The following is a 26,528-nucleotide window of genomic DNA, read 5'->3' as shown; positions in this document are numbered from 1 at the left end:
GTCTGTAAACATACACACACACACACACACATATATTAGCCCATCTGTCAGATAAGTCTGTAAACATACACACACACACACACACACATACATATATATATTAGCCCATCTGTCAGATAAGTCTGTAAACATACACACACACACATATATATATATTGGCCCATCTGTCAGATAAGTCTGTAAACATACACATACATATATTAGCCCATCTGTCAGATAAGTCTGTAAACATACACACACACACACACATATATATTAGCCCATCTGTCAGATAAATTTGAAAACATACACACACACATATATAAGTCCGTCAGATGAGTTTGAAAACATACACACACACACAATCACACATATATATACCAGTATATATATATATATATATATATATATATATATACTAACACCCTCCCATAAAAATAGGCCAATCCAGGCCATTTTCTGAGTACACACCCCTATTATACATAAATCTCATTGGTTGCTGAGCAAAACGTGTCATAGTGAATAGCATGCTTATAATAGAATTATAAACAAAAATAAGAATCAAACAACCAAAATGGAACTAGCCTCAGGGTCCCCAGTCGTAATGGAACAGTGGACAACGATCACCAGTCAGTAATGTATCATATGCACCTTCAATCAATATACGAAACGCTGTATGTCATGGCAAGCACACTGTCAACCAATCACAGCCCAGTCATGGGCATGTCGTCACAGTGTTCCGACCCCAAAACTAACCCGTTGACAAAAAAACCCAATCATCATGAGTCACAGCCTGTAGCGAGCAATATCAGTACTTCCAATCACAATGTATAATAAGTTAACCGTCTTAACACTATGGTTAACAGTGGCCACGATCTAATGTAATGAATAAAAATTCATCATGTCCGTAAATCATATATAGACCTCATTACTACGGGGGCGGGGTAAGAACTCTGATATTGACATTTACTCCGCTATGTCCAATCGCCACAAAATACGTAACGGTCCACTCCCCCCAATGCTGAGTGTACATTCTAACATAAACAAAGGGGAGGGACACCGGACACATTTACCTGCAAAGTGCAATAAGAGAGGCAGTACCCCAACTCCGGCACTTATCTGACAGACTCCAATCACAGCTCAACAATAGACACACCCACCAAAATATGCACCCTGTTCCTCACCTCACAAACCGCCCATCTCCGGGCTCAGTGTGAAATTAAAAAGACTAAAAATGAATAAACATTGAATAAAAGTTGTAATCCGCATCATATCTGTACATAATACATCATAAATACCTCTATATATCCACTGATATATACCGGTCTGAAATCATCAACCTTCCTATACGTCAAAAATTAGTGAATTAACCACGAAACCCTCACCTAGATAGGGACTCAAAACACCTTTTCTCCATGAGTAGCATATTAGCGAAGCCACAGAAAAGAGAAAATACAAGATCTACCTCCCACTTCAAGGTGACCCTACCACGAAATTAAAGAGAAGAATTGATGTGCTTCTGTTTGAATGGAGGGAGAAGGATCTAATCTCACAGCAAGACCTGAATTTCCTGACGAGAGTTTCCAGTGATACCACTCTTTTATACTCTCTCCAAGATCCACAAAATCTTACAATCACCGCCTGGGAGACCCATCGTCTCGGCAAGGGGCTCTTTGTTATAGCCCCTTGCACAGTTTGTAGATTTTTACTTACAACCATTCGTAAAGTCAACGAGATCATATGTCCAGGATTCGAATTACTTCATTATACGCATCACGAAATTGGAGAATATCTGCACAACTGATTTATTGGTAACCCTTGATGTATCGAGGTTGTACACAAACATACCTAAAACAGCTGGGATTGCAGCAGTAGCCAATACTCTATGGAGAGCAGTGTATATAGGACCATCGGAGGAGGTATTGATCACACTTCTGACCATCTGCGTGACTGAAAACTTTTTCCTGTTTGATAACACCTTTTACCAACAGATCTCCGGGACAGCGATGGGGTCGAATGTGGCCCCATCCCTGGCCAATCTATATATGGCAGATTATGAATCTACAAGGATGAATGTATATGAGAACAGCAGTATCAAATTCTTTTGCCGGTATATAGATGATTTGTTCCTCATCTGGGGAGACGGTGAAGCAAGTCTGATCAAGTGGATTGAAGACCTTAACTCTTAAGACAGCACCATTCGGTTTACCCATACAGCCGATGACACCACAGTTGATTACCTAGATGTAAGGGTTTTTAAGACAAACGAAGGTCTGGGGACAACCCTATTCCATAAAGCTACTGACTGTAATTCATTATTACATGCTCAGAGTTGTCACCAACCCTCCCTGGTCGACAACATACCCAAAGTACAATTCCAAAGAGTTATAAGAAATAACACTAGTAGTGAGCTTTGCCAGGATCAACTCAATGAAATGACAACAAGGTTCTTGAATAGGGGTTACAAAAGGAAACTACTAACTGAGATGAGAGAACAAGCTACACAGTCAAAATCTATGGAGGAGATGACAGCACCTAGGTTGGACCAGCAATTAACTTTTGTAACCACATTTTCCCCTGAGAGCCATCTTATATCTCAAGCCATCAAAGATGAATGGAAACTTTTGGAGGTTGATTCAACACTTCCCTTTAAAGGGTGGCTTGCCCCAAGAATAGGCTATAAACGTGGTCGGAGATTAAAGGACTCTTTAATGAAAGTTGATGTCAACCCCGATTCACCTCAACAAACGTGGTTGAACACCAAGAAAAAGGGTTGCTTTCGCTGTCCTAGTTGCGTAACTTGCAATGGCATGTTGACTGGCACCTATTTCAACCATCCAGAGAGAGAGAAAAAATATGAGATAAAGTTCTTTCTAGTTTGTAATCTATCTTCTCAATTGCCTGTGTGGCAAATTTTACACCGGGAAAACGGTGGACGATGTCCGAACTAGGATGACGAACCATCGGTCCAGTATTCGGTCAGCCATTAACAAAGGGAAGTCGGACCAGCCTGTTGCCCGCCACTTTTTGGAGGCAGGACACTCTGTGAATGAACTTAGATTCAGAATAATTGACCATGTACCACGATTAAGAAGAGGTGGCAATATGGCGGAGATCCTATTGCAGAAAGAATCCAGGTGGATTTACGAATTGGGGACTCTGAGCCCTAGAGGCTTGAATGTTCACACTGGCTGGCAGTGTTGCCTATAATCCCGATGGGTGTATATAGGAATTTTATGAGGGTCCACTCTCCATTTCAGAGTATGGAGCCCAAGGGGGGCGCCCCCTTTGGGTCCTTTTGAGCAATTCCTTATATGGCTGACTTGTTGGTCATTTATTTTGAGGGTCCATGATCCATGGGTGTGATACCATTTTTGATGCGATTTGTTTATAGCAAGTTGATTGTCTTTTGAATATCTCCATGTATTTGGGCTCTATCCGTCATTTTGCTTTTCACTTGTTTTTAAATTCTTTTAATATGCTTGTTTTTGTATATATTGTTCCTTCAGGATCCTGACTGACGGTGGTTATCGATCTGGGCTGTGTGTTACATCATCATGTCCGGCGGACATACGTTTCTGTAGTTATTAGATTTACTATGTATTTTTTAGGTAGACTGTATTGGCTCCACATTCCCTCCTGGAGGGTCCTGGATCTCTTTTAGTGTGATTGTATGGTTATGCTAGTCCCCTACCATCTTATTAGATCAGTGATGAATTAGTGCACGAGTCGGATGTTGTTGTGGTCTGTGAATTACTCCGTATTGGGGGCTCTGGTGTAAATTAATTTCAGTCGGATCTGGTGGGGTATTTCTTATATTTTATCTTTTTTGTGGCTTCGCTAATATGCTACTCATGGAGCAAAGGTGTTTTGATTCCCTATCTAGGTGAGGTTTTCGTGGTTCATTCACTAATTATTGACGTATAAGAAGGTTGAGATTTCAGACCGGCTAGTTGGTGTTCTTTCCCTATTTTGGTGTCATCGGATGGGGATAGTGGATATATAGAGGTATTTACTCCCACTTGTTATGATGTACAGATATGAGGCAGATTACAATTTTTATTCAATGTTTATTCATTTTTAGTCTTTTTTTTATTTCACACTGAGCCCGGAGATGGGCGGTTCGTGAGGTGAGGAACAGGGTGCATATTTTGGTGGGTGTGTCTATTGTTGAGCTGTGATTGGAGTCTGTCAGATAAAAGCGGGAGTTGGGGTACCGCCTCTCTTATTGCACTTTGCAGGTAAATGTGTCCGGTTTCCCTTCCCTTTGTTTATGTTAGAATGTACACTCAGCATTGGTGGGAGTGGACCGTTACGTATTTTATGGCGATTGGACATGGCAAAGTAAATGTCAATATTGGAGTTCTTACCCCGCTCCCGTAGCAATGAGGTTTATATATGATTTACGGACATGATGAATTTTTATTCATTACGTTAGATCGTGGCTATTGTTAACCATAGTGTTATACATTGTGATTGGAAACACTGATATTGCTCACTACAGGCTGTGACTCATGATGATTGGGTGTTTATTGTCAACGGGTTAGTTTTGGGTCGGAACACTGTGACATCATGCCCATGACTGGGCTGTGATTGGTTGACAGTGTGCTTGCCATGACATACAGAGTTTCCTATATTGATTGAAGGTGCATATGATATGTGACTGACCGGTGATAGTTGTCCACTGTTCCGTAAGGACTGGGGACCTTGAGGCTAGTTCTATTTTGGTTGTTTGATTCTTATTTTTGTTTATAATTCTATTATAAGCATGCTATTCACTATGACATGTTTTGCTTAGCAACCAATGAGATTTATGTATAATAGGGGTGTGTACTCAGAAAACGGCCTGGTTTGACCTATTTTTATGGGAGGGTGTTAGGGGCCTATAAAAGGCTGCTTTTTAAACTTTATAATAGTCAGGAAGGGACTGTGTTTGGTCCCGAAACATCACAGCACGCAATAAAGAGTTCTTGTTGACTTGGCTATCTAAAGACCAGTGAGTGCTTATTTTTACTTTGTCTATTATTCTTCAACAGCACCCTGGCAGTTGGCGTGAGACAGTGGGACTGCATACACACTTTGTTGCTATATATATATATATATATATATATATATATATATATATATATATATATATATATTTAGTAGCCCATCTGTCAGATAAGTTTGTACACATATACACACACACACACACATATATATATGTAGTAGCCCATCTGTCAGGTTAAGTTTGTACACATGTATACACACATATATATTAGCCCATCTGTCAGATAAGTTTGTATTGATCTGCAGAAAGAGAACAGAGGCGCCACCGTGGCCTAGTACCACCAGAGCAAATATACACAAATGCAGATGAATATATATACTCACAAACAAAAAGCACCCAACGGTGCTAGTGGGGCAGACTGGAACTTTGCAGTGGTCCAACTCACTGAATACGCCCAGAAAATGTCCAGTCAGATTACCTTGAAGGAGTGTGCCTGTTGCCGTTTCATGTAGTTTTTTTTTCACTCAGAGCTGCAACCAGTGAAATCTGTTGCCTTACAGCTCACTGTTTTCAATGCTGTTTTCAATGCATGCATGCATGGCCAAGCCAGCCGACACTGCATTGAAAACAGTGAGCCGTAGGGCAACAGATTTCACTGGTTGCAGCTCTGAGGGGAAACAAAACTACATGAAACGGCAACAGGCACACTCCTTTAAGGTAATCTGACTGGACATTTGCTGGGCGTATTCAGTGAGCTGGACCCCTGCGAAGTTCCAGTCTGCCCCACTAGCACCGTTTGGTGCTTTTTGTTTGTGAGTATATATATATATTCATCTGCATTTGTGTATATTTGCTCTGGTGGTACAAGGCCATGGTGGCGCTTCTGTTCTCTTTCTGCAGATCACGATACACCAGGATTTGACCGTCCTTCGACAGAGAGCTGCCCCACTCTGTGGATTATATCCACATACTGGTTTATATGGACTTTTATGTTGAAATGTTTTATGTTTATTATATGTTTATCATTGTTTGTATACATAGTTAGTAGGAAGCGCCCCCTAAGGGTGTGGGTGTACGTCTGTACACCACTCTCTATTATAAGTTTGTATTGATGCTTATGATATCTGTTGGCTAGGGACCCAAGGAAGAAGAGACCTGTAACTAACTCTTCCATTTTGCGTTCAATGTAGCTGTGTGCTTGCAAGGGGGTGCCAGACTTTTTGTTGTGTTAGGTAATATTTTTTTTTTGTAATGTTGTTCGCATGTCTGGGGTTAACTGTCTGTGTCACTGAAAGCTGTGCAGCTGTCTGTGGGTGCTGGTGAGTTTTGACGGGACATGGAATGTGTACCCAGTCCATTTCATATAAATAAGCTTCAATATTGGCTTTTTGTTTGAAATAAATGGAATGATCAAATAAGGCATATTCATGCCTTATTAGTTGTAAAGAAGAATGTGCAATGAATGAAGACCCCAAGCTTGACAGATCTTAATTGTCTTAGCATTTGCAAGACATGAAATTACTTGAGTTAGATCAAAGATTGTGCACAATATACCATAAATTGGTTTATAGCAATTATTTTGCATTGGTTTCAGGCAAAGCATTTTTTTTTTAACAAATACCCTAGTTCTTTTTGCCTTTATCATTTATACTCACTGTCTTACACGTACATGAAACACACAATTGTTAGGTCATTATTTAAATAGAGCATACAATTTAAATAGAGCATACAATTTTAAACAACTTTCCAATTTACTTATTTTACTTAATTTACATTATTCTCAGTATCCATTGCAGCACTGCATTGCTGGGAGCTAGCTGAATACATTGTGTGAACCAATTACAAGAGGCATTTATGTGCAGCTATCAATCATCAGCTAGCTCCCAGTAGTTCACTGCTGCTCCTGAGCCTACCCAGGTATGCTTTTCAATAAAGGAAAACAAAGCTAATTAGATAATAGAAGTACATTGGAAAGATGTTTAAAATTGTATGCTGTATCTGAATCATGAAAGATTAATTGTGTTTTTACTGTCCCTTTAAAGCCACAGCCCCATGCTCAGTAAAACAACCCCAAAATACAAGAAAAAACATCTGAAACACTCAGACAAAACATACTCTCATTTTGTATCAATACCTCTCATACTTTTCAGCAGCTGGTTGGCAAACCTTGATCCTCAGTACATACACACAACACTAAAATATAAATAATCTCAAACATATTAAAGGGGTACTAAAGTCCAAATTAAACTTTCATGATTCAGATAGAGCATGGGATCTTTAACAATATTTTATTATCAGATTGTGCAGTGTTTTTAATTGATATGCCCAGTGTCTGACGCACAAGCTCCCGCTGAGCATGTGCAAGAGTTCGCAGTGCATACTTAAAAAAAAAGTTTGTGATTTGCTGATTGTCACCTGATACAGGGAAATAGAAGGAAATTTCACATTTGGCAGAAAAAATAAACCTAGTGCTCATTCAGAGTATGTTATGTGTTATTACATTGCAGTTCTGCTGAATTTGATAGTCCTTTAAGAGTATTTCCTTTGTGCTCCTTTCTTGTGTCCTGTGACAAGTACTTCCCATCTCTAACAAGCTCTCCTGCAGCACTGTACTATATCTACACTAGCCACACTCCCAGGCCTAGAGACAGATGTTGTTGTTGGGATTCTATTCTGACCTTACTGTACCCCTCTGCCATAAAGCCCAGATCGACGGAGTGTTGCCGTGATGGTTTACTTCCACCCCTACCATTCTTGTCACATGAAGTTTACATTACATAACTTATTTCAGCTATCTCTCTTTGTGTTCTTATCTACTGAGGTCCTGATCACCACCACAATTCATAAACTGTTATGCATACAGCATCCCTTCACACATTATAGGAGATTTTAAACTTCCAAATTGCTCTAACATCACTGTAAAAAAATAATATTCTTATTCTCCTTCTCCATTGTTGGTTTATCCTCTACACTTACACATTTTGTATTTAAATAAATTTAATTGACTTTTTGGGATATATAAAGATAAGCTTTAAACAACCTCTTTTTGCAGCTAAACACATACGGTGCATTCAGAAAATATCCAGACCCCTTTATTTTTTTCACATTTTGTTATGTTGCAGCCTTATGTTAAAATTGTTAACTAAATACTTAGTTGAAGCATCTTTGACAGAAATTACAGCGTCAAAACTTTTTTGGTATGATGCAACAAGCTTTGCATACCTGGATTTAGGAATTTTCTGGTATTCTTCTCTGCAGATCCTCTCAAGCTCTGTCAGTTTGTATAGGGACTGCCGATGAACAGCCATTTTCAGGTCTCTTCAGAGATGTTCGATTGGGTTCAAGTCCGGGCTCTGGCTGGGACACTCAAGGACATTCACAGAGTTGTACCTAATCCACTCTTGTGTTGTCTTAGCTGTGTGCTTAGGTTTGTGAGCGCTCTGGACCAGGTTTTCATTAAGGATATCTCTCTATATTTTGCTGGGTTCAGTTTTTCCTCAACCCTGAACAGTTCGTACCACTGAAAAACACCCCACACAGCATGATGCTTCCACCTCCATACTTCACGTTGAGATGGTATTATGCAGTTGATGAGCAATGCCTGGTTTCCTCCGGACATGACGATTGGAATTAAGGCCAAACTGTTCAATCTTTGTTTCATCAGACAAGAGAATCTTTTTTCTCAACATCTGAGAGTCCTTTATGTGCTTTTTTGCAAATTCATGTGTTTTGCGCTGAGGAGAAGACTTCATCTGGCCCCTCTGCCATAAAGCCCAGATCGACGGAGTGTTGCCGTGATGGTTTTCCTTCTGCAAGTTTCTCCCATCTCTACACATAATCTCTGGAGCTCAACCAGAGTGACCATTGGGTTCTTCGTTTGTCTATGTGGCCAGCTCTAGGAAGAGCCCTGGTTGTGGCAAACTTCTTCTTTTTAGAATCATCAGGTCTCTGTGGAAACCTTCAATGCAGCCGCAATTTGTTTTGTAGCCTAACCCAGATCTGTGCCTTTACACAATGTGTCTAAGCTCTGCAGGCAGTTCCTCTGACCTCATGGCTTGGTTTTCCCTCTGATATGCATTTTCAGCTGTGAGACCTTATATAGACAGGTATATGCCTTTCCAAATAATGCCCAATCAATTGAATTTGCCACAGGTGGACTCCAATCAAAGTGTAGAAACATCTCAAAGATGATCCAGATAAATGGGATGTACCGGAGCTAAATTTCAAGTATCATAGGAAACTTTCTGAATACTTATGTCAATGTGATAATTCAGTTTTTTCTTTTTAATACATTTGCAAAGTATACAAAATGTGTTTTTTGCTTTGTTATCATGGGGTATCGAGAGTAGATTGATGTGGAAAAAAATATTTTAAACCATTTTAGCATAAGGCCGCAACAAAACAAAATGTGAAAAATGAAGGGGATTTTAATACTCAACTTCTACCCTCTGACTGAAAGTAGTACACAAAGCACAGTGATTTAATGACTGTGTGTAAGACGTGCATATTGGGAATCTTATCCGCATAGGATGGCAGCATATTCACAGTGTCTTTACAATCAGTTACATTCTGTAGGTACTAGCTTTTGTATTTTTTTTTAGGTTTTCATCCTTCATGGTGTGCATGCTCTTTAGAGGCTTTTTCCTTGCAAAATGTGCACCCCCTGAAAGATGTCACAATGAGCACGTGAGATAGTGCTGCAAATACTCACTGTCATTACTTTATGGTTTAAGCCATCATGAAAACACCTCTATTCTATTACTAAATGGATTATACCCTCGTAGCACCTCTAGTATCACCTATCATTTCAGGGTACAGAGTTTTTACCCTACCAAACAATAGAAGCTTTAATTACCCTGGCTTAGGGCAACACCTGCTACCCTCCTAGTGATACCTGGAGACGAGAGAGACCAGTAGAGGGTGACCTGTTTGGGAGTCTAACATAACCTATACATACGTGGGGAGAGATAGATTAAAGGGAAAAACGCCTGCCAGATCATTATTTGTGTTCAGGGATATAAACTAGCAATTGCTGGGAAACCAAACAGTTAACTGGCTACACTGGGTGTCCCCTACCACTGTTTCCTAAGGTAATGACTTCAGTTAGCCTTATAGAGCTAGTCCTGTATTTATCTCTTATGTAGCTAAACATTGATTTAGATTTGTTAGAAATGATAATGAATCCCCGGGTCAGTAGCTTCCTGCCTCTCTGTACGTACAGGCTAGAAAAATACTTTTATTCATCTGAAAAATAGCCTTGCAGTGGATATTACTGTTTATATATATGCTGGAGTTGAAAGAGCCTGTCAGCCAGGTCTCTTTATTGCCGGATCCATAGAGTACCAATTCAGAATCATTATATGGACACCTGCTGATAATAAATAGGGAGTTTAGAAAGTGTTTTGTTTTTTGTCAGGCTCCACACTGACTGTTCTCTATCTGTATGGGAATTGTATTACAATGCAGGATTTTATTTATTGTAAAAAAAGAACTGCAAGTCTTGCCCATTATAAGAACTTTATTAGTTTTCAAGCTTTCTTTGTGTTGAATGAAAAAAAAAATCCCTTCTTTATAGCTTCTGCAATTTTCTTTTTTCCTTTTTGGATTTCAATAATTGAACTGTCAGTTATTGAATAAATATAAAGACCCATGAGGAGATAGCTTAAGCTTTCCCAAGAGATTACAATTTTTATCATCATCCATTATTTATAGCGCTACAAAATACATCTGTAAAATGAATAAAATACGTAACCCTGAACAGAATACATAGATTTGCATTTTTAAGCAAATGGGCAGTTATGTGTATTAAAAGGGACATTAAGAACTAAATAAATGCTGTAGAATGATGTATTCAAAGCAAACATTAGAATGGGAATAATATGCAGATTTTTAAAATATATATTCGTTGTTTATATAAAAATGAGTGTAAAGGTTTAGTGTCTATAAAGCAATGGACGACGGTGTAAAGTCTGGGGTCTGTACATCCACTTTTAACAGGAATTGGAAATCCCTCAATTTTTAGAATTAAATTACAGTAAAGGGGACAAACTAAATAAAGTATATTGCAAAGTTATTTTAATACATAGAATTAAACTATTTTTATTACCTTCACAGAGTTCTATATTCATTTTTGTCACTGAGCAGTAGGCTGATGAATAAAATATCTTAGATGAAATCTTTGCCTAAACCCAGTTCATAAACAATTGGAATTTACTGTTTGTCTCCGTGGTAGGACTGGCGCCATTCATATAGGAGACCGAATTCTTGCAATTAATAGCAACAGCCTGAAAGGGAAGCCCTTAAGTGAAGCCATTCATTTACTGCAGATGGCAGGAGAGACGGTTACTCTAAAAATCAAGAAGCAGACTGATGGTAAGCTCGACTAATACGCAGTAACACAACTAAGTTTTGTGCAATTCTGTCTACAGTACATGGCCAAATTATTAAACCCATTGGTTAAAAACCATAATTTCGATATTAATTTCTTATTTATTCTTGATGGTGTTAATTGATTGTTTTTTAGCTTTTTAACCGTTTCTTATTCCATGTTATATTGACAACATCTGCAACACATATTTATGCATACATTAACAAATGTATACATTTTTACAGATGCATAAACAAAGTGACTTGTCGTTAAAGAAAGTTGGTGAAACTGACGGCTTGTTTTAGACATAAAACATGTCACAGTACAACATTGCTGAAATTGTAGATGTATCACATAGTTCTGTAAAGAAGATTAAGAAAAAATGGATTGTGGGGATGATTTCAACCCAAAATTGAAGGGTGTTTGCGGTGGATATTGTGTTACTACACCAAAAACTGACAGAAGAATTCGGGATATCTGCACTCAAAATAGGAAAGTGCCTCTCAGAGTTTTGACTAAACAGATTCAGGATTCAGGCATCAAGGTATCCAAGAGAACGATTAGCTGAAAATGGCCTGTTAGCCGGAAACCACAAGCCGTTTCTTTTCTTAATATTCATTACAGAACTACATGATACACCTACAATATCAGCAATCTTGTACTGCGACATGTTTTTTGCCTTAAACAGGCCGACAATTTGACCGACTTTCTTTAACAAAAGTCACTTTATTTACCATCTGTAAAAACGTATACATTTGTTCATTTACCAAATATTTTAGTAAAAGTTATTAATGCTTCGGGGGCATATGTATATATGCTGTGTGCCAAGAGCAGCCATTTTTAAATACTGCACCTGAACCAAGAGCCAGCAGTGGTGTGTATCGTGTCACTGATGACTCAGTTTGTATCATGCAAACCACCGGCTCTCTAAGAAAGTTTAGTGTCTAAATGTTGGTAAAGTTGCACACACTTGGCATATGTACATATGCCAATGTAGTATATGTTGGGGACTATTTATTTATATTTAAAGCATTCTTTAGGCATTGATTTGTCTCAGTTTTAAAGGTGCAGCATAATGATTAATGACTTTCCCCCTGAATCTATTTAAGCGACAAGTCCCAAGGCATTTGCCTCCTCTGGCAGAATAAGTGAGCTGTGTGATGCTGATGATGACACACCTGTCACCCAGAAGTCTAGTAACCTCTCTGACGTTTACTCTACCACGGTTCCTAGTGTGGATAGCGCAGTGGAATCCTGGGATGGTTCTGCTGTTGACACGGCCTTTGGAAGTCAAGGTAATTTTCTGTGTATTTCAAGTTTAACTTTTATCCCTTTGAAGGGATAGGAAAGTGGAAATATGTTTTATATGAAATAAAAATAAACGTATATACATGTTAAAATATATTTAATTAAATGGAAATAGTTGTTAAAGGGACAGTTAACAGTTTGAGATTGTAATATAACATTTTTAATTATGCATACTAAAACAACTTTGTCATATACTTTATTTATTTTGCTCCTTTTTCTGAGATTTAATTCTGAAAATTAGGAATTTTCCAATTCTAAAGATTGGAAGTGCACATTACAGACTTCACAAGCCTGACCCTGCTACATATCTGTCCCTAATTGGCTTCAGCAGAGATTATCAGATAAACTGCAAAACAATGGCATTTTTGATAACATAATGACTGTGGCTAGTCGTGTCTACTCCAGTAACAAATCCCTGATTTGCTTCTTCAGATAAGGCAAGTAGTGGAGTACCTAGTCTGCTAATTTATTACAAGACTACAGAGAAATCATGTAAGCAAATTATGTTTACTGGCCTATTTAAGTTGGTTATCCAGACTTTAAAATTAAGTTCACAACTGGGCCGTGGGAAGGAGCTCACTGGCTGATAATGAAAATTCCCACATGTATACCACAAGCTTAAGAACTAACTATTTTTATTTTTCAGCATAGAAACACTAAACATTAAAATGCCCATTGGTCAACAAAAGTGTGATCTTAACGACACTATACATACAAGAAACTGTGGCCCCTGTTTCAAAGTGTCTGAATTTTTACACGGAAACATCAAATAGTAGTTTGTTTTTTCCCACTTTAAGTGAATGTACATTTTGATGCTAAAGTGCCCAGTTTTAATTTTTTTTGTTTAAAAACAGGGGCACTTTAATTTATAAAAATTTACATTTCACTTGTGTTGTGAAAAAATACTTACCTTTTAATCTTGACAGCTGCTCCAGCTTCCTCCACCCGTCGCAAAGCCTCTTCCTGGGTCTAAAATGAGGAATCCGGCTTTCTCCAATCACGGCGATTGGAGGATGACCGATCAATTATTTCTGACGTCAGAAATGGCTTGCGACGACCGGGGGAAGCTGGAGCGGCTTTCAAGTTTAAAAGGTAAGTATTTTTTCACAACACGAGTGAAATGTAAATTTTGATGAATTAAAGTGCCCCTGTTTTAAATAGAATTTTTCAAAACTGGGCACTTTAGCATCAAAATTTACATTCACTTTAAACAATATTATATGTGACACATGCACAATTAAAAATGTATTATCATCAAAATTAATTTATAATTAAAGGGACAGTTTACACCTTAGTCATCTTAAATTCTTACCTTAGATTAAACTGCAAATAGCCTCCTGCACCTTTTCTATATCATGCAGCAGGAATTTTAAAATTAATATTGTTTCCGGACAATTTGAAATGGCTGCCAAGCACCACCCACTGATGACATCACAATCTGGGCTGCATATGGCATCCAATCACAAAATGCTCACTAGTTGGATTCAACAGACTGTCAATGCTATTCAACTGAGTGTCTAGAATTAGCCCAGATCATGATGTCATCAGTGGGCAGCGCTTGGAAGCCACTTCAAAGTGGCCAGAAACAATATTTGTTTTAAAATAACCTTTTTTTACTGTTCCTGCTGCATGATATAGAAGGGGGTAAAGGAGACTATTTGTAGCTTAATCTGAGGTAAGACTTTAAGATGACTAAGGTGTAGACCGTCTCTTTAACATTTTAAAACCAGAAAAAAATTCATTGCAATAACAAAATAACATTTTTAAATACAGATTTCATAGCTTAAAACAAAAGAATTTATTATATTCAACTATTTTTAAACAAAGGAATCTTGAGTAACTCAGATTTTGAGAATCGTTTCTGGAACAACCCAAATTGGAAGCCTGTTCCTCAATAGCCTAATCCCCCTACATATCTGTTCCTAAACAATTTTAGCAGAGATTATCAGATATCAAACTGCAAAACAATGTAACTTTTGCTAACAGAAGAGCTGTGGCTAGCTGTGTGGTGTCATGACTTTGGGCAAATAATTTATCTATGGAATAGTCACTGTGTAAAAACATACACTTTTGGCAAGAAATATAGAGACTTTATCCTAGTCTTTGGCCTTTAATTAGTGTATAATAGGCCACACCCAAGTGAATAATGTATACAGTTAGGATCAACCAGTAACCAGACAAACTCTTTTCCTTATTCACCTTCCTAATTCCTGGAGGCAACTGATCTTGGACAGAAAGCCAATTGGATAACTGAATTGGTTAAGTACATTATCATTACTGTGCATACTTTTCTTGGGATACATTACCTGGGCTCTTATATTTAGTTAGTAATATAGTGCAAACTAAGGTTGTAGGAGCTAGAGATGCCCTGTACAGTTAGTACTAGATGTCTATTTTTTTTGTGTTTTCTAAGATGGTTGTTTAATACGTTTTGTAACTTGTAGCATTTGTTGATTTTATGCCTATACTATTTATCTTATAATAAAATGATTTGTAAAAGTGGGCAAATCTTTTAGTTTTAATATTTTAGTACAAATTGTCATCACCTGACTTGATTGGCTCCTTACCCAATCCATGCACAGAATGTCTAAACCCCACTCCCTGGGTCACCACACCTCACCCCAGACTGCCTAGACATTGCACTGCCCAGAACTTGCTGTTGTACCTTCCTCCTTTTATACCAAGTCCCTGATTGTGTAATAGAAAGGTAACTGAATATATATTTTAAACCAGAAAATAGATCCTCTGCCATTAACCTCTTATAACCCCTGTTTTAATTATCACCCTCTAGGTTCTAATTTCCAGGCATCTGGATTCAGTTTCAATGCCTACGAATGGAGAAGCCCTAAGCAGAAAGGTAGCTTGTCTCCTCTGAGTAGGACAAGGACTAACCACTACCAGGACACTGTTCTTAGTGATGATGAATGGGAGCGACCAGCAGCAAGTGGGTAAGTAGCTGGTTACAGTTTAGAAGGACTGAAAACCGTTTACCTTATTTGATTTTGTTAATATTCCAAGTGTGGCACTGGTGTGGAAATCAATCTGCCAAACCATAAGTAAATAGGGGACAATACAAAGAAAGGCTTCTAAGTTGTCTCCAATTTATATCAAGGCAGAAGATAAGAAGAGAGTCAAATCCAAATATTGCAGACTTGCAGATCTAACATAGAAGTTGCAGTCAATAACTTACTTATTATTAACGGACACAAAGAAATTGTACACTCAAGCATTGCAATTACAATCATGCCTATAGTGATTGTACACCCTAACCTATAAATTATAAATATGTATTTAGTGATTGTACACCCTAAACTAGAGATTACACATATGTGTATAGTGATTGTACACCCTAAACTAGAGATTACACATATGCATATAGTGATTGTACACCCTAAACTAGAGATTTTAAACAATACAGATTGCACACCCTAACGTAAAGATTACAAACAATACAAATTGCACACTCGAATGTAGAGATTACAAACAATACAGATTGCACACCCAAACGTAGAGATTACAAACAATACAGATTGCACACCCTAACGTAGAGATTACAAACAATAGAGATTGCACACCCACACGTAGAGATTGCACACCGTAACGTAAAGATTACAAACAATACAGATTGCACACCGTAACGTAGAGATTACAAACAATACAGATTGCACACCCTAACGTAGAGATTACAAACAATAGAGATTGCACACCCACACGTAGAGATTGCACACCGTAACGTAAAGATTACAAACAATACAGATTGCACACCGTAACACCGTAGAGATTACAAACAATACAGATTGCACACCCTAACATAAAGATTACAAACAATAGAGATTGCACACCCTAATGTAGAGATTACAAACAATAGAAATTGCACACCCTAACATAAAGATTACAAACAATAGAGATTGCACATCCTAGCGTAAAGATCAAAAACAATAGAGATTACACACCCACACGTAGAGATTACAAACAATACAGACTGCACACCGTAATGTAAAGATTACAAACAATAGAGATTGCACACCCTAACATAGAGATTACAAACAATAGAAATTGCACACCCTAACGTAGAGATTACAAACAATAGAGATTGCACACCCTAACGTACAGATTACAAACAATAGAGATTGTACACCCTAATGTAGAGATTATAATCAATAGAGATTACACACCATAACATAGAGTTTACCAACAATACAGATGGCACACCCTAACGTAAAGATGAAAAACAATAGAGATTACACACCCTAACGTAGAGATTACAAACAATAGAGATTACACACCCAAACGTAGAGATTACAAACAATACAGATTGCACGCCGTACCATAAAGATTACAAAGAATAGAGATTGCACACCATAATATAGAGATTACAAACAATAGAAATTGCACACCCTAACGTAGAGTTTACAATTAGAGATTGCACACCCTAACGTAGAGATTACAAATAGAGATTGCACACCCTAACGTAGAGATTACAATCAATAGAGATTGCACACCCAAACGTAGAGATTACAAACAATAGAGATTACACACCATAACATAGAGATTACAAACAATACAGACTGCACACCCTAACGTAAATATGAAAAATAATAGAGATAACACACCCAAACGTAGAGAAGGCAAACAATACAGATTATACACCCTAACATAAAGGTTACAAAGAATAGAGATTTCACACCCTAAAGTAGAGATTACAAACAATACATATTGTACACCCGAACATAGAGATTACAAAACAATAGAGATTGCACACCGTAACGTAGAGATTACAAACAATAGAGATTGCACACCATAACGTGGAGATTACAAACAAAACAGATTGCACACCGTAACATAGAGATTACAAACAATACAGATTGCACACCCTAAAGTAAAGATTACAAACAATAGAGATTGCACACCGTAACATAGAGATTACAAAACAATAGAGATTTCACACCGTAACATAGAGATTACAAACAATAGAGATTGCACACCGTAACATAGAGATTACAAACAATACAGATTGCACACCGTAACATAGAGATTACAAACAATACAGATTGCACACCATAATTTAGAGATTACAAACAATAGAGATTGCACACCGTAACATAGAGATTACAAACAATAGAGATTGCACACCGTAACATAGAGATTACAAACAATACAGATTGCACACCCTACCGTAAAGATTACAAACAATACAGATTGCACACCCTAATTTAAAGATTACAAACAATACAGACTGCACACTGTAACGTAGAGATTACAAACAATAGAGATTGCACACCATAATTTAAATCTTACAAACAATACAGATTGCACACCCTAATGTAGAGATTACAAACAATACAGATTGCACACCATAACATAGAGATTACAAACAATACAGACTGCACACCCTAACGAAAAGATGAAAAACAATAGAGATTATACACCCTAAAGTAGAGATTACAAACAATAGAGATTACACACTCAAACGTAGAGATTACAAACAGTACAGATTGCACACCGTAACATAAAGATGACAAAGAATAGAGATTGCACACCCTAAAGTAGAGATTACAAACAATACAGATAGTACACCCGAATAAAGAGATTACAAACAATACATATTGTACACCCAAACATAGAGATTACAAACAATACATACAGATTGCACCCAGTAACGTAGAGATTACAAACATTAGAGATTGCACACCCAAATGTAGAGATTACAAACAATACACATTGCACACCCTAACGTAGAAATTACAAACAATAGAGATTGCACACCCTAATTTAGAAATTACAAACAATAGAGATTGCACACCCTAATTTAGAAATTACAAACAATAGAGATTGCACACCCTAACGTAGAGATTACAAACAATACAGATTGCACACCGTAACACAGAAATTACAAACAATACAGATTGCACAACCTAACGTAAAGATTACAAACAATACAGATTGCACACCGTAGCACAGAGATTACTAACAATAGAGATTGCACACCATAACATAGAGATTACAAATAATACAGATTGCACACCATAACGTAGAGGTTACAAACAATAGAGATTACACATCGTAACATAAAGATTACAAACAATACAGATTGCACACCGTAACGTAGAGGTTACAAACAATAGAGATTACACACCATAACATAGAGATTACAAACAATACAGATTGCACACCGTAACATAGAGATTACAAACAATACAGATTGCACACCGTAACATAGAGATTACAAACAATACAGATTACACATCGTAACATAAAGATTACAAACAATACAGATTGCACACCGTAACGTAGAGGTTACAAACAATAGAGATTACACACCATAACATAGATATTACAAACAATACAGATTGCACACCGTAACGTAGAGGTTACAAACAATAGAGATTACACACCATAACATAGAGATTACAAACAATACAGATTACACATCGTAACATAAAGATTACAAACAATACAGATTGCACACCGTAACGTAGAGGTTACAAACAATAGAGATTACACACCATAACATAGATATTACAAACAATACAGATTGCACACCGTAACGTAGAGGTTACAAACAATAGAGATTACACACCATAACATAGAGATTACAAACAATACAGATTGCACACCGTAACATAGAGATTACAAACAATACAGATTGCACACCATAATTTAGAGATTACAAACAATACAGATTGCACACCGTAACATAGAGATTACAAACAATACAGATTGCACACCGTAACATAGAGATTACAAACAATACAGATTGCACACCATAATTTAGAGATTACAAACAATACAGATTGCACACCGTAACATAGAAATTACAAACAATACAGATTGCACACCGTAACGTAGAGGTTACAAACAATACAGATTGCACACCGTAACATAGAAATTACAAACAATACAGATTGCACACCGTAACATAGAGATTACTAACAATACAGATTCCACACCGTAACGTAGAGGTTACAAACAATACAGATTGCACACCGTAACGTAGAGGTTACAAACAATACAGATTGCACACCGTAACATAGAGATGTGCATACAGGTTACATGGTTACACATACAATCGATAAGTCTTCACATGCAAGTTTGCAGACTTGTATATACAAATTGCAGGCTCACAAACTGGTGCATACATAATATTGCTTACAGGCTGCAGAGACTAACATATAAAAGGTACTCATATACCCAGAAACAGCCTTTCATTAGAGTGGTTTTGTGTTTGGACAAGGTCAGTAACTAAAGATAATTATTCTGTTATATTGTTGACACACGCACATTTCCTGGGGGTTTTCAGTTTAGCTGGCTATTAACAATCATTGTTTATGCATAGAATCCTTAGCAGCAGAATATAGTTATGATTGACAAGCTGCTTGTGCAAGTAGGCAGTATGCTATGTGAGAGTGCAATTAGCGAGTCTTAGTCTGTAGGATATACAGTGGGTTGCTGTTTACTTCAGTGACCTGCACACACATCTTATGCTGCATGTATCTCTGCAGAAATGCTCAGAGGATTGTCTAGTCATAAAAACAATTCATATCTCTATAAAATCTGACAGAGTTTACAGATAGTGGTTAGACTTCAGGATTTGACAGTAGATATTATTCCCAATTTTATTAGGTAAACCTTAACATAACCTAGCCCGTAGTATACTGCTTGAACCCTTCCAATTTGTACACATATGTTTTGAAAGTAAACTAAAAGCCTTGGGTTATTGCAAATCATGTGCAAATTGGACCATAAAATAGCACTTTCTTTGTAATTCTTAGGGAAAGACATATTTTCTGGTATATAAAGAATTAACTCTCTCTAATTAATACACAAAGACTGCCCAGCTGAATTGCTTCCAGTGAATAAAAAGCTTTCACGTTACATTAAGGGCTAGATTACAAGTGGAGCGCTAATTCATTGTGTGCCTGTAATTCGCCCGTTTATGGGCGTGGGTTAAATAACCAGCCATTACAAGTGGCTGGTTATTGCTATGGCAAGCTCGCAGTAGCAACTATTGCTCAAAAAATTAACCAGAGGTTAGACATCTGGTTAATTTTTTAAATGTCCCCCAATTGCCCCCAAACAATAGTATAGTGCCTTTAATTAAATAAAAAAAAAATATGACCACCTTTAAAAAACAAACAAAAAAAACCTGCACTAAGCAGTGCCTTTACATTGCGGTCTATGGGGAACTGTGTATTCCCTGTAATTATATATGTATATGCTTATATACGGTACATATATATTTATGTGTTAATGTGTGTATATACAAACATATAAATATATATGTATATAAGCATATACATATATATTTAACTTTGCTGCTCATTGCTGGGTGACTTACCCCCTTCGGTGCACAAGGTTCTCATGCCATGTTACACGGCATGAGAATAAGGCTCCCATTTGGGCCTATGGAATTGCGCTCTCATGAGCGCAATGCTTCCATGCAATGCAAACGAGAGGTAACTTGGAATACCAGCGCAGTTTTGCGTGCACTGGTATTACTAAGTTGAACACAAGCTTCGCTTTCGCAAAAGCGATATTTTGGGCTCCACTTGTAATCAAGCCCTAAAGTGATGCTATTCGATGTGAAGTTTAAAAATATTATTAGTTTAATTGATGAAATAAAAGAAAATTTATGCTTACCTGATAAATTTATTTATTTTTTGACATGATGAGTCCACGGATCATCTTAATTACTAATGGGATATTCACCTCCTGGTCAGCAGGAGGAAGCAAAGAGCACCACAGCAGAGCTTTTAAATAGCTCCTCCCACTCCAGTCACTCGACTGAAGTTAGGAAGAGAAAGGAAAAGCCAAGGTGCAGAGGTGTCTGAAGTTTACAATAACCCATAAACTGTCTAAAAAAGCAGGGCGGGCCGTGGACTCATCGTGTCCAATAAGAAATAAATTTATCAGGTAAGCATACATTTTCTTTTCTTTAAGACACGATGAGTCCACGGATCATCTTAATTACTAATGGGATTCAATACCCAAGCTAGAGTACACAGATGATACGGGAGGGACAAGACAGGGAACTTAAACGGAAGGCACCACTGCTTGAAGAACCTTTCTCCCAAAAGCGGCCTCAGCCGAGGCAAAAGTATCAAATTTGTAAAATTTCAAAAAAGTGTGAAGAGAGGACCAAGTTGCAGCCTTGCAAATCTGTTCCACAGAAGCTTCATTTTTGAATGCCCATGAGGAAGCAACAGCCCTTGTGGAATGAGCCGTAATTTTCTCAGGAGTCTCATATGCAAAAAGTATGATGTTCCTCAGCCAAAAAGAAAGAGAAGTAGCCGTAGCTTTCTGTCCCTTACGTTTTCCCGAGAAAACCAAAAATAAGGAAGAAGACTGACGAAAGTCCTTAGTCGCCTGCAGGTAGAACTTTAAGGCACGGACCACGTCCAAATTGTGCAAAAGCCTTTCCTTCTTAGAAGAAGGATTAGGACACAAAGAAGGCACAACAATCTCCTAATTAATGTTCCAATCGGAAACGACCGTAGGAAGAAATCCTATTTTGTACGCAAAACTACCTTATCTGCATGAAAAATAAGATAAGGAGACTCATACTGTAACACTGAGAGTTCTGATACTCTGCAAGCAGAAGAAATAGCCACCAGAAATAAAACCTTCCAAGATAACAACTTAATATCTAAGGAATGCATAGGCTCGAACGGAGCCCCTGGAAGAACATTGAGAACTAAATTTAGACTCCATGGAGGAGTAACTGGTTTGAACACAGGCCTGATTCTGACCAAGGCCTGACAAAAAGATTGAACATCTGGAACATCCGCCAGACGCTTGTGTAACAGTACAGACAAAGCTGAAATTTTACCCTTTAGTGAACTCGTCGATAACCACTTCTCCAACCCTTCCTGGAGAAAAGACAAAATCCTAGGAATCCTAACTCTACTCCATGAGTAGCCCTTGGATTCACACCAATAAAGATATTTACACCAAATCTTATGGTAAATTTTTCTAGTTACAGGTTTACGAGCCTGAATCATGGTCTCTATGACCGAACCCGAAAAACCTCGTTTGGATAAAATCAAGCGTTCAATCTCCAAGCAGTCAGCTTCAGAGAATCTAGATTTAGATGAAGAAAGGGCCCCTGAATCAGAAGGTCCTTTCGCAACGGAAGTCTCCAGGGAGGTAGAGACATCATCTCCACCAGATCTGCATACTAAATCCTGCGAGGCCGGCCGGTGCTATGAGAATCACAGAGGTCCTTTCCTGCTTGATTCGAGCAATTACTCGAGGAAGAAGAGCAAATGGAGGAAACAGGTATGCTAGATTGAAAGTCCAAGGGGCCACCAGGGCACCTATCAGCTCCGCCTGGGGATCCCTGGATCTCGACCCGTATCTCGGAAGCTTGGCCTTCTGCCTGGATGCCATGAGATCTAACTCTGGCTGACCCCACTTGAGGATCAGACTGGATAACACTTCCGGATGGAGTTCCTACTCCCCCGGATGAAAGGTCTGCCTGCTCAGAAAATCAGCCTCCCAGTTGTCCACACCTGGGATGTGAATTGCTGACAAACAACAAGAATGGGCCTCCACCCACCAAATTATTTTGGATACCTCTGTCATCGCCAAGGAACTCCTGGTTCCTCCCTGATGATTGATGTAGGCCACTGACGTTATGTTGTCCGTCTGGAGCCTGATAAACTGGGCCAAAGCAAACTGGGGCCAGACCAGGAGAGCATTGTAGATTGCTCTCAATTCCAAAATTTGTATGGGTAAAAGGGACTCTGCTTGAGACCAAATTCCCTGAGCCTTTAGGGAGCCCCAGACTGCTCCCCACCCTAGAAGGCTGGCATCTGTTGTCACAATCACCCAAGAAGGTCTGCGAAAAGCATGTTCCATGGGAGAGATGATCTAGAGACAACCACCATTGAAGAAAATCCCTTGTCTCCTGTTCCAATAGAAGCCGAGGGGACAAGTCCAAATAATCTTCGTTCCATTGTCTCAGCATGTTCAACTGTAGAGCCCTGAGATGAAAGCGAGCAAACGGAATGATGTCTATTGCTGCCACCATCAGTCCGATTAACTCCATGCACTGAGCCACTGAAGGACGAAGAGAAGACAAGGGCTAGACAAGTGTCGATAATCTTTGATTTCCTGACTTCTGTCAGAAAAATCCTCAGACAGAGAATCTATTATGGTTCCTAGGAAAGTCACTCTTATGTGTGGAACTAAGGAACTCTTTTCTAAATTCACCTTCCAGCCGTGAGATCTTAGGAAGGACAATACCAAGTCCGTGTGAGATTTTGCTAGCTGAAAGGATGGCGCCTGAACTAGGATGTCGTCCAGATAAGGCGCCACTGCAATGCCTTTTGAACGAAGCACCTTTATGAAGATTGTGGGGGCTGTAGCAAGAATGAAAGGGAGAGCCACAAACTGGTAGTGTTTGTCCAGAAAGGCAAACCTTAAGAACTTGTGATGATCCCTGTGAATGGGAACATGTAGACACGCGTCCTTTAAATCCACAGTGGTCATAATTTGACCCTCTTGGATCATTGGAAGAATGGAACAAATAGTTTCCATCTTAAAGCATGGTACCCTGAGAAACTTGTTTAGACTCTTGAGGTCTAAAATTGGTCTGAAGGTTCCCTCTTTTTTGGGAACTACAAATATATTGGAATAAAATCCCAGTCCTTGTTCTTGCACTGGAACGGGAACTATCACTCCCCGAGTGGAGAGGTCTTCTACACAGTGTAAGAACGCCTCTCTCTTTGTCTGATCTGCAGACAATCTTGAAATTAGAAATCTGCCTCGGGGGAAAAACTTTGAACTCCAGTTTGTATCCCTGAGACACTATTTATATTGCCCAGGGATCTTGAACATCTCAAACCCAGGTTTGAACAAAAAAGGATAGTCTGCCCCCTACCTGATCCGGTCCCGGATCGTGAACATGCCCTTCATGCTGTCTTAGAACCACCAACCTGTTTCTTGGGCTGTTTGCCCTTGTTCCAAGACTGGTTGGATCTCCATGTAGGCTTAGACTGTTCCTGCTTAGAGGAGGGAGAGGAAGAGTTTGTCTTGAAGTTTCGAAAGGAACGAAAATTACTCTGACAACCCTTTTGTTTATTTCTCTTATCTTGCGGGAGAAGATGACCCTTACCTCCCAGGATATCAGAAATAATCTCCTTGAGATTGGGTCCAAACAAAGTCTTCCCCTTATATGTAATGGCTAGAAGCTTAGACTTAGAAGACATATCCACAGACCAAGGTTTTAACCATAAAGCTCTGCAGGCCAAGACAGAAAAACTTGATATCTTTGCTCCCAATTTGATAACTTGAAGGGAAGCATCCGAAATAAAGGCATTTGCAAGTTTAAGAGCCTTTATCCTATCTTGGATCTCATCCAGAAAAGTCTCAGTCCTGAGGGCCTCAGCGCATCAAACCAATATGCCGCCGCACTAGTAACAGTGGCAATACACACAGCCGTCTGCTACTGCAGACCCTGGTGTACATACATTTCCTTGAGTAACCCCTCTAATTTTTTATCCATGGGGTCTTTAAAAGCACAACTATCTTCTATAGGAATAGTAGTTCTTTTAGCAAGGGTAGAAACAGCTCCTTCTACCTTAGGAACTGTTTGCCAAGCCTCCTTAACAGTGTCGGCTATAGGAAACATTTTCTTAAAAATAGGAGAGGGAGAAAAGGGGATACCCGGTCTGTCCCACTCCTTAGTAATGATTTCAGTAGCTCTTTTAGAGACTGGAAATACATCTGTATAGGAAGGAACCTCTAAATATCTATCTAGTTTATTAGACTGTTGGGGAACAACCACAACTGTGGAGTCACTGTTGTCTAAAGTAATTAAAAACTTCCCCAAGCAGTAGATGAAGGTGTTCTAATTTAAATCTGAAAGATACCACCTCCGAGTCTGTCAGAGGTAATAAGCCCTCTGAATCTGAAATCTCTCCCTCAGAAGCCACAACAGCACCCTCCTCTTCAGGTTGTTGAGAGGACACGTCTGATATTGCACCAATGGCATCCGATACCTCGCTTACTGAATGTCTGACCTTTCTCTTACGCTTGCCCTGTAACATAGGAAAGGCAAACAAGGCATCAGAAATAGTTGAAGACATAAGAGAAGCTATGTCTTATAAAGCAATCCCCCCAGGGACTATAGCAGAACCGCAGGGCACTGTTTGTGGGGTGAAAGCTGCGGCATAAATTGACCTTCAACATTAGATTCCTGGACAACATCTGCCTTGGATGAGACAGGCTCAGATTTTTTTTATCCCTATAGCTTACAGTCCTTTGGATACATGAAGGACAGAAAGGGATTGGTGGTTCCACATTAGCATCAGAGCATAAAACACAGGTGACATCTTGCAAGTCCCCTTGGTCCATACTTGCACATAAAAACCCAATAAGCAATGAAAATTAGCAGTTAGATTAAAATACTTATTTTTGAGAAAAAACGTTACTGTCTCTTTAAATTTTAAACGGTTCCTTTCTCTTTTTTTTTGCAGCAAAATAACGATCTCTTATACAGTAAAAACGTTTAAATTTGTCCCCAAAAAATAAACTTGTACACATCAGCACCTCAGCAGCTGCTGAAGTGCTCCTACCTTCCGTAGTGCCACTAGGATTATAAAGACAACGATCCCTTCAAAGAAGCACTGGAACCACTTGCTGGCAAAATATTTGATAAATAATTCACTACTAGTCCGTACTGGAATCGCACAACTCATATGCGACTCCAGAACAGACCAAATAGAAACTGCGCAGAGAGCCTGGGACAGTAGCGCTATTAATGGCGCCAACACCAAGCCGGAAAGACAGCCCATCGTGGGTCTAATCATGGCCTAATCAAATTTTAAGTCTCAAATTTAAAATAAAAGCCTTTCTCCAGCCCCAGTGCCCTGTATGCTG

At 38.6% G+C, this 26,528-nt stretch overlaps 1 protein-coding gene across 10 annotated transcripts in view; it reads left to right on the top strand.

Annotated features, from left to right (window-relative positions):
* GRIP1 (glutamate receptor interacting protein 1) overlaps positions 1 to 26,528 on the top strand; it is a 920,176-nt gene that overhangs the window by 839,795 nt on the left and 53,853 nt on the right. For all 10 annotated transcript variants that reach the window (XM_053716876.1, XM_053716872.1, XM_053716874.1 and 7 more), the window contains 3 exons: positions 11,202 to 11,341; positions 12,446 to 12,631; positions 15,436 to 15,592. In XM_053716876.1, coding sequence (XP_053572851.1) covers positions 11,202 to 11,341; positions 12,446 to 12,631; positions 15,436 to 15,592 — 483 coding nt within the window. The remainder of the gene's footprint in view (positions 1 to 11,201; positions 11,342 to 12,445; positions 12,632 to 15,435; positions 15,593 to 26,528) is intronic.

Source organism: Bombina bombina, chromosome 6 (genome assembly GCF_027579735.1).
Source record: "Bombina bombina isolate aBomBom1 chromosome 6, aBomBom1.pri, whole genome shotgun sequence".
NCBI classification, from domain to species: Eukaryota; Metazoa; Chordata; class Amphibia; order Anura; family Bombinatoridae; genus Bombina; species Bombina bombina.
This window is presented reverse-complemented; position numbering and strand designations above follow the sequence as displayed.